This window comes from Polyodon spathula, chromosome 3 (assembly GCF_017654505.1).
Source record: "Polyodon spathula isolate WHYD16114869_AA chromosome 3, ASM1765450v1, whole genome shotgun sequence".
NCBI lineage: Eukaryota > Metazoa > Chordata > Actinopteri > Acipenseriformes > Polyodontidae > Polyodon > Polyodon spathula.
Window position 1 is genome coordinate 65,667,335 of NC_054536.1, and position 13,623 is coordinate 65,680,957.

General features: G+C 35.1%; 1 protein-coding gene across 1 annotated transcript in view; it reads right to left on the minus strand.

The window, feature by feature from the left end:
- The window catches only part of LOC121313326 (myelin basic protein-like), a 96,985-nt gene that overhangs the window by 36,825 nt on the left and 46,537 nt on the right, over positions 1-13,623 (minus strand). Inside the window, 1 exon segment of the mRNA XM_041245734.1 lies at positions 5,013-5,048. Within this exon segment, the coding sequence (XP_041101668.1) occupies positions 5,013-5,048 (36 nt within the window).

Genomic DNA, 13,623 nt, shown 5'->3' on the forward strand with positions numbered 1-13,623 from the left:
CCATTATTATTTTAATTTAGTAAATCTCCAATTATTTTATTTTCTCCCAATTTGGCATATCCAATATTTATTTTAGGCTCAGCGCTGACTCAGAAGTTGCGAAAATGAGCAAACGCTGTCCACTGAAGCGTGTGCCGTCAGCTGACAGCTTTTTTTCATACGCATAATAAAAGTTCAGTTTTGGATTCTTGCATGTTGAATTAAGGTTGGATTGGTCCACTTTGAAATGATTCATGTCAGATTGACTGACTAAAAGTGAAGCTTCAATTCGGGATTTTTTCTTTATATACTTTGTTTTAATGAATAGGATAAAGCAAAGGCAGAATACTGCATACATGAGACAAACAGGTACATGTAATTCTACTTTTATTCACAATCTCATCTCATTAACTCACTCCAACAGTTTATCCTTCATTTTGATTGTCCTTTCGCTATAATGAACCCCTCGATATAACGAACAAAAGGCTTGGACCCCAACAAGTTCGTTATAGCGAGGGTGTACTGTATTTTTCCTTTCCTTTTTAAAATATATGCAATTTTTTCTTTCTTTATCTATTGCATTTATATAGTGCTTTTTATTCAAAAAGTATCACAAAGCACTGTATAGTAAATTACACCATACACATAATACAAAATCAGCAATTTTAGTTGCATTAAAACCCACTAAGAAAGCCATTTTATAAAAGTGCATTTTTAGTCTTGACTTGAAAACTGTAACGGTCCTTGATAAACAAAGGCAGAGTATTCCATAATTTAGGACCTCTCCAAGAAAAAACCCTCCTGTGTTGCTCGTTGACCCTAGGAACAACCATCCTGTGATCACAGAGTGTGGTTTGGAAGATACGGGGTCAGTAACTCCTGCAAATAACTAGGTGCTAATCCATTCAGGTCCTTGTAAGTTAACAGGAACATCTTAAAATCAATTCTATACTGCACAGAGAGCCAGTGTAAAGAGACCAAAACATAGGTAATATGTTAACTTTTCCAGCAGTGGCATTCTGAACAAGCTGCAAGCGTGATACCACACGTTTTGGGAAATCAGAGAAAAGTGCATTACAATAATCAATTCTAGATGAAACAAAGGCATGCATTCGTCTCTCCACATTAGATATGGAAATAATTGGTCTAAGTTTGCCTATATTTCTCAAATGGTAAAAAAATACTTTAGTAACTTCCCTAATGTGAGTCTTAAATGATAGATCAGGATCAAAGATCAAACTCTTAATTTCTAGTTTAAGTTTTGATGCGAGACTGCAAGGGTCAAGCTCATGTAATCCCACATTTCCTATTAGTTGGTTCTGTGAGCCCACAAGCATAACCTCAGTTTTATCTGAATTCAACATTAAAAAAGTCTGTGACAGACAATGCTTGATGTATGTAAGGCAAGTAGCAGATAACACCCAGACAGAAGAAATTCTTCTTTAGGCACAAATTAAGCTGGGTATCATCAGCGTAGCAACGGAAGTTCACTCTGTGTCTGCGGATAACGTCACCCAACGATAGCATATAATGAAAACAACAAGCGACCTAGAATGGAGCCCTGTGGAACACCACAGACAAACTTACTATACTGCTGATTTTACCTTCCCAATTGAGACAAACTGAAACCTATCAAGAAGATAAGATTTGAACCAGGATAGGACAAGGCCAGACAACACCCCTGTGCTTTCAAGATGATTCAGTAGGATGGAATGGTCTACAGTATCAAAGGCAGCACTTAGATCTAGAAGAAAAGTAACTTTTATTGTATATTTACTTGACTACTACTGTGTCAAAGTCAAAGTGTAATTACCAGACACCATGATAATATAAAATAGCCAAAAAATAGGATTTGTTTCTGAAACAAATATTATTCCTATGTGATGTTGGATTGTAAAACGTAAATGCACACAACAAAATGACTTCCATAGCTGTATTGTGCCAATGCATAATTGTTGGAAAAAGGCAGAGTACCAGCATATAATGTTGGATGATCAACAAGTGGAGCCATCAGGCAGAAAGTAAGCTGGACTTCTGGTAATATTTAATTCTCTGGTTATAGATTTAGGTGATTTAACTTCACAACACAAGTTAAAAACAAATTAATTACTGGTACTGAAAAATGTATTGAGAAAAGTTTACCATTATTGTGCACACATTTTTCCTTACTCTGATGCATTACACTGCTTTTTGGCTGCAGTTTGTACATCAAAACTATAATGCATCACCCTGCTCTCACAATGTAATAGTTTCTCACCCTCAGAACACTGGAAGATTGGGCATGGCCAACGCAAATTACCTCTGACATTTTGCACATTGATTTAAAAAAAAAAGGTAAGGAATTTCGACATTAGGCAATTGTTGTGAAGGGGTCGAAAACAACCAGAAATCAGCACCAAAAACAAACAAACAAACAAAAAAAACAACAACGTGCTAATAGGAGTCAATCAGTTGCAGGACACGACTGAAATTACCTTACAACGTTTTTCATAAAGCTTTTCAGATGCATGGCCCTGGTATTGTAAGTCAGTACCCTCAAATATGTCCTTTATCAAGCTGACAGAAGTATCCCCCTTTTTAGGACTGTTTCACACAGTATATGGCAATCCACACATTCCAATAACTCTTTACAGTGGGAGCCAGCTGGCACTCACTCAGTCAGGTAATTTACCAAGTCATTCAGCAAGCAAATAGTGGCCTTGGGTACCCTGATGTTACTTGAATTATGCTTTCTTGATATTTTATAATATAAAACCATTCTTCCATAAAAATCCTTCCAGGCGCTTTATTACAGATACATTGGAAGAGATCAGGTACTGAGATGGGGGAGGCAGCCGGTTTGTTAACATTGGGTTACATAATGTAAGAGATTGGGACCAATGAGGAATGCAAGCATATACAGCTTTACTTTCAACAGTTCAAGCAATACTCAAAAAGGTAGTATTTCCAACCATTTTTTTCCAGCTTAACTTGACACTTTATTTGACATAGAAATACATACAGGGGCAGGAATTATAACTAGGGCTGCAGTTTTTTGTTTTTTATTAATTTCATTTTTCTGTGTTCATTTTTTTTGTAGCTATTTTTGAATTTTATGTAAATCATTTTTTGGGGGTTTTCGCTTTTTATCTACTTCATGAAATTATTGTTTTCGGTCACTTTTCAAATTTCTTTTTTTTTTTTCAGTACAAGCACACTTAAGTGGTACCTTCATTCCTTTGCTGTTTACTGCAACGAAATCCTTATAGTCACAGGCACATTCTTCTGGGGTTTTTGTGTGTAGGCATGTTTTTACATTTCATCACAATTTGCAATTCTGTTTTAAATCCTCTATATCTTAAATGTAATACAGGTTTAACTCCTGCGAACAAGCATCCATTCCTAATTGTAATCTTGTTTTAAATCTAACAAGCTGAGTCTCCAATAGAAATGTAGACTGTGCTGCCACTCAGTAGTTGGGGTGGGTTTAATGTATTCAGAACGAATCAATATTAAAAAAAAAAAAATATATAATCCAAATCTGCTTTACTTAAACCTGATGAATGAAAATCACCACATACTTTGGAAAGGTATCTTACTGTTGCAACTTTTCACAAGCTGTTTAACAAGGTAAATGGAAATGAAGCACGGCATACATTGCCCTAAAGCATAACATTCTTGCTGTATTTAACATATTACTGGAAGGGATTGGATTTTAACAGGGGAGTAATGAAGATATTTATCAATTGAAGCAGGCATGCAGAGGCTTAATGGGCCAATTTAACATATCAAGTGAAGGGCTCAAAAACTAGTGATGTGAAATTCATGGTCTTTAAAAGGGCAAATAGAAATGTCTGTGGGAAGGGTGATGAAGTAGACTGGGAGCAATAACTAATTTATTGTGAATGAGCATAAACTGGAGAATTTCAGGAAAGTTATGTAAGAGTATGTGCACCAGTAACACAGGTAGAAAACATACTGAATTACAGTGCCACAGTGAATCCAGTGATTGGGTTTCTGAAGAAGAGACAGTGATGTTTAGGCACAGCTCTGACAGATCTTAAACAGACAGGGCATCAGAAACTTGTCTTTCTGACAAAATTGAAGGATGAAGATTAATGCAAGAAAGTGTAGTGTCTTGAAAGGCCTGTTAATAAGATTCTAAAAGGCACCACACTATTATCTTTTTTTATTGCATTTATTTATGTATTTTTTGCACAGCGCATTTTTCATATTGCATTTTAATGTACACGGACTGCATTGAAATACATTTTAGAGGTTTTGTGATCAAGAATTTCATATATTATAATTTAATAAACACAATCTGTACCTGACCTGTGAACAGCTACTGGTGCCAATTAGTTTGGATTAGAGACGTTTTTCTTTATGAGGTCTGCTCATTACTGTAAACAATTTAGGCCAGGTCTCATACAAAGACTTCATTAATTTACTGGACTAGATTCAAATAGGGATGTATAGATTACATAAGGAATAACCTACACCAAAGTTTGTCTAATAAGCCTGTAATCGTATCGGGGGTGTCTGGTGGCAAGATAAATGAGGAGACTGAAGTCTGTCATCATATAAGTCACGTTTCTGCAATTTTATATATATACATATATATATATATATATATATATATATATATATATATATATATATATCCTTCGAAGGTAAGTCGTTAATTTTCAGAGCAATTAAATGTCGACACTTACAGCCCTAAATTTATCAGGGAAAATGAGTTTCTAGGTAAACAATTAATTATAATATAGTATCATGCTTACCAATGGTGTCCACTACTTTAGAGGTCTCCACTGAAATCAGTATCTAGTCATAGGGAGATCTAATCTGTTGGACTTATTATATTATATATATATATATATATATATATATATATATATATATATATATATATATATATATATAGATAGATAGATAGATATAGATAGATAGATAGATAGACACACACACACACACACAATAACCCTGAGAAAAACTTTCAGTTCCAGTTTCTGCACTAGTCACATTGTGGAAAACAGTTTAGCTATAAATACCTTCCATGAATTCTTGTGTAGGGGGAGAACCGGTACCTTTTGTGTGAGAAAAGGGTAAAAAAAATAAATAAAATTACATGAATGAGAATCTGATTTTAAATCAGTTTAGGACAGTGTTTGATGCAATGTGAAACAAACACATTCTTATATGTTTTAAATCTTAAGTGAGAGAAAGTTAATCTGTGGGATAAAATATTATGTATCAGCTGAAATATTAAAACGCACCTCACAGTACATCTCTTTATGGCTACAGATCGACAAATTATTACAGTACACACTATTCCTGCATGCATTCGTTCTGGTTGTTTTCTATAGTTTTGGTTTCTTTATTGGTTACCAAGCTCATCAGAACCTAGTGTACAAACTGCATTTTGGCTCATGTACTGTCACCCTTGACACTGTACACACCCGTGGCTATCACTTTCTGTCGGGCATTGAAGCGCATGGTCTCTGTAGCTGTAATGGAAACTCAAAAACACATAAAATAGGTATTAAGCATTGCTGACCAAAGCAAGGACTTACAAAAGGTTACACAATCAACACACACACACACACACACACAAACACACATATATAGGCAGTTTTGAAATGTAGCCTTTTTAATACTTGGTGTAGTGCTGCATGCAGGTCATGTACAATGTGCCTCTTTCCATGTAAGGAGTAGCACAGCACCCACAGTGACAGCAGTGTCAAAGAATGCAGTGAGTGGGACTACTCCACAGCATGTCCTTCTTGTTTTGAAAATACTTTGGACATTCTGACCGTTTGCTGAGGATCAGAAGGCACTTGAAGGACAACAAAAAAGAGCATAGATAGAGCTAGTGGGACTAAAAATGGGCGAAATGCTAAAACCATGAGAAATATGTGGCAAAGGTCCAAGCAACCCACGGAGGCTAAAAAATCTCATCTAAGAGCAGCAAGTTTCTAAAGCACCCACCAGCCTGACAAATAATGTTTCTTTTTGTTTAGTGGATGCATATATTTTATTTACAGTTAACATACAATACATTGGTTTTTTTTTTCTGGAACATGCAGTATAGTTCACTTATTTCACTGGTGCTTGATCCTTAACTTGTAGAGCTCATATGCTTTCCTTATACGTTTAGTTTAATTAACATGGTTTTGTGTTTATTTTGTAAGCGATCTATTTAGGATAATGTTGTTGATAAAAAAAGCCCTCTATGCGCTTCACTGCATACAAGCCAAATGGCAGCTATTGATTAACATGACATTAATAGCAGAGTATTATGTTCGCTTTGCTGCTAGATATTTTACCAAATATCAATAGAAACATCTGCTCATTGTAATGATTGGCTTGCTGAGCAGTGTCTGGAAGACATGCAGCACAAGACGTGCCAACTCAGGTATGCTGATCCTTTATCCTCTGTGTACTTTCTTTAAATGTAAGGCGTAATGCTTGGAAATTAACCCAGTAGATGCACATTTATTAATAATAATAATAATAATAATAAAATAATAATAATAATAATAATAATAATAATAATAATAATAATAATAATACAGAAAAGGCCAAAAAAATTGGCATATAAAATCCCAACATATATTTTCTGCAGGCAATACTTGCCAAATCACTTTTGCCAAATTACAAGGATTTTAAAGAGTTTTTAAGTTGTTATTTTTTGATAACCAGGACCAGTATTAGTCTCCTGCATGACCAGTATAAAGCTATTAGTGCTGATTACAGCTGCTTCCAAGTTGTTGTAAATGGAAATGACTACTAAATTGATTAATTAAGCGAGAGATTGAACTTTTTTTTTTTTTTTTAATGAGTAAAATCAAGAGTTTTACTGAAATATACCTTACATATAACCCCCTAAAAAGTGAAATATAGTTAGATAAGTAGGCTAGTTTCACTTTAAGAGGCTTGGCTAGAGATGAGTGCGAGGAGAAAAGCTTATATTCTCTGAAGCCATGAAACCCATTGCTCTGGGAGTGACTTAATACATTGCCAAGAACAATGGTGTCAAACTGTAGCAAACAGCAGCAGTGATAGATGACCCCTGCAACAATATCTGCTTTTGAGCAGCAACGCTAGTGATTTGCTTAAACAGTACCAGTGCTTGTACCAGTTAGTGGTAGCTACTGGCGGAAAATGCAATGCAAGGAGTGTTTCATACTCTAAGCTTTTAATACCATAAAGGACAGTTAATTTCTATGAAGCCACTCAATGCTGACTCCTCTAATAAAAGTAATTGATGAATTGCACAAGGGGTATCACTTACCTATTACCAAAGCTACACAGTTATTTGGTGTAATTAAGAAAACGCATGTGCAACATTATTCCTACCTGCTTTAGCACAGTGCATTTGCACAGTTGAGATAGGAAGCCCTTTACCCCCGGCTTTTTTTTTTTTTTACTGCATCGCTCTCAGCAGGGACTTTTTTGTTTTCTACCAGAATGATTCCCAATTAAACAGAACCAGAAACCTCTTCGAGAGATAAACAGACCAGACCGATTTCAGACAGGAATGGATGCGCACTTCTCTCTTTTTTTTTGTGAAATAATCATCACGGGACACCTGTTATTATCAGTAAAATACAAGGACTGTGAAATTTCTGGGCTGAGCAGCCCAGGAGCCAGATTGTAAAGGCAGTTCATTTGGCTTATTACTGGTGTTTTTGCTGAAGAAACCTTTAGAACCATTAGCAGGCTGTTCACAATTACAAATATTCACAAACTCTGGAGTATACTTTTAAAAAGTAAAGAAGTCAAGCTATTTTTTAAAATGTCAACGTGAGTGTTATATCATTGCCCTTTGGCAATTTACAGAATCACTGCAGTAAGATACTCAATGTTCATACTGTACATGTATATCCACGGATTCTGACACCCTCAATAACTTGAGCGAAATAATGTCCCTACCAAGTTTCACCACAATTGGATAAGCAATATTTTATAACATTTGAAAGTAACATATGGATGTAGAGGTGCCTCACTACATCATCAGCAAAGGATAATATAACAGGGTTGGTATAAAGTGTACTTGCACCCAACAGCATTATCAATAAAATATACTTCAGTATACTTCATTAATCTAGTACCAACACAGGTTTTCAATGTCTTCACAGATAATGCTGGTATTTGAATCCCTTTTTTACAAGTATTACTATAAAATAATTACTTAGTGCGGTTAAGGGGCTTAACCCATGCTTCACAAAATGTCTGTGTTTGTTTCCTAGCCAATACACATGGAAAGGTAAAGAAAACTAATCCATTCCGAGTAAATCCATTCTGAAAAGAGGCCATTATTCTGAACTCATTAGCTTTAAGGACAATTTCATTTCATTCCATTTTTTAACTCTTAAGATACCATGATCATGTGCCACTTAATTTAACACAGAGCACAAGTTCATTAGAAAAGTAAGTAGAAATCACTTTAGTCATATGCAAATGCATTATAAATGATTATTGTGGCAGGGTAAAGCATTCTCTCTTGTTCAGGGGTAAAGTCTGGTCTCCCAACCAGTGGCGGTGAGGTGTTTGATGACTCCCACCCTCACCAAGATGTTCCGGACCTAAGTCTAACGTCCGGTTGTGGCAGCCATCTTGGTAGAGGTTTAAACGTACATGTGCTTCAGACGCCATTTTTTCTAAGTTACTGTCTTATTAGTTGCACCTGTTTCCTAGGGATGGGTACAGGACAGATTCAGGTGGAGTTTGCTGTATATAAGTGGAGTGTGTGGTTGAGAGGTTTGGTTGTGCTGGGGATGCCAGCACAGAGGAGCCAGGAGTCTACACAGACAGTGAACTGTATCTTGTGTATGTACTGAACATTTTGTTTAACGACAGTGCCCGACTGAATACTAAATAAAGGCCACTACACACAGGATGCAATGTATTGCAGTGACACAATACTTCTGCTGAAATTTAACCATACAAAAAAGAGGCAACACCAATGCAATGCCACTTAAAGTATATTTCATAACATTCTGCATTTAATATAACAGTCATTGGCAGATGTCGTGTATACTGTGTCAGGGGTGTGCAACTTATGAAAAAAAAAAAAATTACAAAGGGACAAAATGCTAGAAAAATCTACTTGTCCTTAAAAATCAACTTGCCCCCTCCCTGTTGCAAAACACACACACACATAAAATAGAATATAACTTGTAGGATTTTGGTTTTATTTAACAGTGACTCAATTACTGATTACATGTCCAATAAATAACTAATATCGCTTCTGATCAAATCTGGTAAAAAAATAAAAAATAAATAAATTAGCAACACTAAAATCTAACTTAACTTCAACTTTTTTTATTTTTATTATTTATTTTTAAACATCCTAACAAGTACTGTACAAGCTTGACCACAAAGTTGACTTGATAAATAATTTGATAAATTAGACAGCACAACTTTTTTCTAATCTGCTAATAACTTAGTGACTGGTGTTTATTTTTTTGGTTGTTGTAACTTCACTAGATTACAGCATTTAAATGTCAGGTTCATGCATTAAGAAAGCAGCACCAGTTATTTGCTAGTTTACAAAAAAAAAAAAAACGTAAATACCTTAAGTTTAAAAGATTAGTCTGTGCATTGCCAGAGGCTTTCCTGGCAGCCATTTCTGGGTTTCTTTGTAACCAATAGAAGATCAGCTTCTTCCACAGCTATCCAATCAGAAGTGAACGTTTTAAAATGTTTGTGTGTAGGTGCTAGACTTCCGCAATTCAGGTTTTCAGAAACTTGTGTGGCTCACATATTCGCTGTATGTTCTACAAAGAGTACACTGTGTTTGTAATTTTTAAATGTATACAGGTAATTTGAACAAAAAGGTAAATGGTGACTATCTTTCTATACCACCTAGGAAAAATAGAGGATTATTATTTCATATAAAGCTTTAGTTTTTGTTTCTGTACTGTAATTAAAAGCACACTTAAAATAATTTAAACTGTATTTTAAAAGTGCACTTAAAATAATTTAAACTTATTTATTAAACAATTCATTATATTTGCACAGCTGGTAGCAGAATATCGTTTAATTAATAAAAAAATAAAAAAAAAAAAAAACAGGTCAAGAAATTACTGATGCACACCCCAAGTGGTCCTTTTTATAATGGCCTTGATTACAAAAAACCCACCTCGAGTAGGCTCGCTCAGAGATAGTCCCAAAGTTAAAATGTTTATTAAACATGCTGAAAATATAGAAATAGTATTACATGATGAGTAGGAACACATATCAAGGGATGATAACTAAACAAAACGCATATACCAATAGTATGTCAAGTCAAAGAAGGTTTAAAAAAAAAAAAAAAAAAAAAAAAAAAAAAAAACACTCTGCACTACATGTGTGTGAAGCTAAGAATGAAAATTCAGTCCACTCTAAGGTGGACAGCTCTTATCCAGAATATATTCATAAAACATGTACAAAGCTACTAGCCTGTCCACATTAAAACTCTGATATATTAGTAATATCATAGATACTGTAACAAGTTGGGGCTTCACTGTACTAACTAGGCGCTGCACTCCAGACGAACTCTAGTGACACTCCCTGATTGATGAGATCCGGGAGCCTGCTGGTGGAGTAAGGGAATGGAAGAAGCCAAAGAAAGCAGCATTTAAAAGAGAACTGGAAGTAAAACTGTTTCCATTTTGATGTATCGGTCAATCTAACGTACAAGTAACTTCCCATTTCTAGTGTTGTTTTTTTTTTTGCCAAGGATAATAAAAAATAAATTTAAAAAAGGAGTTTTATGTTTTCCTATGTCCCACACACTTAGGGAAATGATAAGTAACTCAATAGGCGAAGGAGAAGTTCTACATGATTTCTTATCTGTTTATTCCCACAATGTCTGCACTGTGGGGGTACAACATTCCCCATGCACAGTGTTTCTGTGCATTCTCTTCTGGAATAGCTTATTTCCTCTCTTCTAACTTTCAAAGCACAATTGTTAATATTGTGGCATGCTAATACAGTGGCAATGGCTAGGCTAGTCAAAATTTCTATTCTGACCAACAATCATCACTTGCAAGGTAATATTTTCTAGATTGTTGTGCCAGGGTATATGGGCTTTCCTCCTCACAAATAAATGCATACAATCATGTAATTAATTATCCATACAAAGCTGGCCAATAGTTAATCTCAATTTCCCCTTACTTCAGTTACATATAACCTGTAAGTCCTTGCAAAAAAAGATATAATACCATTAAACTTAATCAGAACCATTAGCACACACAATTACCAGCAGTGGTAACAGGTTGAATGGTAAAGTTGAGTAAAACATATTGCATGGTGGCACTGATACAGACGCACACTGGTACAAATCTGGCACCATGGTAATCTGATCATTAAAATAAATGCATACGGGTTAAAGCCATTGGTATGTAAAAAATAATGCAGTGTCATTCTACCCTTGTGACACATTTTTCCAGCCTTTCGCGATTTCCATCAGCACTATTATAACACTAGGTTATGAAAGGTTATATGAATTTAAATTAGTTCATGAACAAAACCTTATAAACTAAATGAGTAGGGACCAAGCCTTTGTGTTTCATCTCCTGCTACAGTAAGCAAGCTTGAGCATCAGATATCTGACTTTACTAACAGCCAGAGATGTACACCACCTAGCATTCAAGCAGCAATCTGGTCTGCTGTCTGGCTCTGCACTGACAAAGCATGAAACAAATCCAGGGTATGCTCTGCCCAGCATGACAAACTACTCTTCAGCAGTCCTGCTCGCCAAGAACTCAAGGCGTGCTTTAATTTGAACTAATGTCTAGCCTAGACACCTGGGGGATAGGAGCACAGTCAAACAGCTAGATGGCTGCATTCCAAATGAGCCACTCAAGATGGACGGCTGGAAAACTGATATATATATATATATATATATATATATATATATATATATATATATATATATATATATATTTTTTTTTTAAATCAATCTCAGTTGACAAACTGCTGCAGTTACACATGGTAGGATGAGACTCCTCAGCAATTATTGCCAATTTGTGCCACTGCCACAAACCTTTTAAGTATGAACATGAAGGGACTGCCAGGAAGAGATCTGATTGTCAGATGCTGCTGTATCTTTACTCTATTCCAACAAACATTGTTGTATTCAATTCAGTTATTTTTTATTTAACCAGGATACGGACCTATTAAGGCACCATGGCTAGGTTCTTAAAGCTATTTACTCCCAATCATCATTATGTTTTTGTGTGTGTGTGTGTGTCTGATTCTGTATTACTGAAATGTTACCAGGAACAGGGTGGGTTACTAATAACGCACCCCATTCCTGGTGCACTACCCAAGCCACAGAAGAAAAGTCTGCTTTTCTTGAAAACAAAAAAACTAGTATGGTGCTTTATATACCCACGTTACAGTCAGAAATAAATTACCTTTATTACCTTAAACATAAATTGCCCATGGTAGAATGGTTGGTCTCACAAAGGATTTGTCTGTGACACACTGACAAAGACCTATGGCTGCATAGCATTTGCTTTGACCAGGAATTGTCTCTCTTCTTGTTATTGAATCTTCTACCAAAATACATTTTTTGTGACTAAAACATGAAAGCATGACTGCTGGTGTTTGGTGAATGCTTGACAATTTTCTACAAAAATCAAGCAAACGAAAATAGAATAAAATTTTAAAACGTTTCCAATTGAGAAGCCTATAATATTACTGTCAGAGGTTGTGGTATTTTTTTTTTTCAGTAAAACCATTTACTTTTATCACATTGTTTTATGAATCAGTTGAAGTCTATGCAAATGAGGAAAAGGTGAATGATGTGCTTGTACTGCCCCCATCATGATCATGGAAATACCATATGAATCCAAAAAAAACACAATTACATAGTAACAGCTTCTACCACCATACCAAAACAGTACCTTTTATGCATAACACACGTCAGGCTTCGACTGATGTGGTGAAAGTTTTGTTAAACTACAGACACAAAAAAAGGTATAAGAAATACTGCAGTAGGATTTTATAATCAAAATTCACATTTTACAATGTTACTTTATTTAGAAAGTCCATAAACTGTAATTGAACATTGCGCATTTGACATGCATGAATCAACATTTATATATCTGTATGACTTTTTTTTTTCGTGGCGGTGTCCATTTCAATGTGTTAAAATGCTATGTGTCTTAACTGCAAATATGAGATCCCTTCATAATTCATGCAGCATCCTGTAAGTTTGCCTGGAAACTTGTAACTTGTGATCAGGCAACGGCCAGTACTATTTTATTATACAACCTTTATAAAAGATGAAAAATCACAGCGAAGTGTAGGCAAGACAAGCCAAGCATAGCAATAGACAGAAGTACTGTATGGTAAACATGCTATATTATCACAACAAAATGCCTAATATAACTTGTACTATATACAGTATAAAAAAATGCAAGTTTGAGATGAGAGACATTTTAAAAAGATGCCATTGTCAATAATAAAACTGGAACATTTGACACCTTTGTCTAGTATCCAGTCCCAAGGTTTTTTTTTTTTTTTTTTCATTTTGGGTTTGTTTTGAAACTTGAAATACATTGCTGAATCTAAATGAAAGCCTTTTGTAGGTAGGTTGAGTTTTTTTTTTTTTTTTTTTTTAAAAGACTGCTGTGTAAGAATGTATAAATAAATTATCGGCTGTTC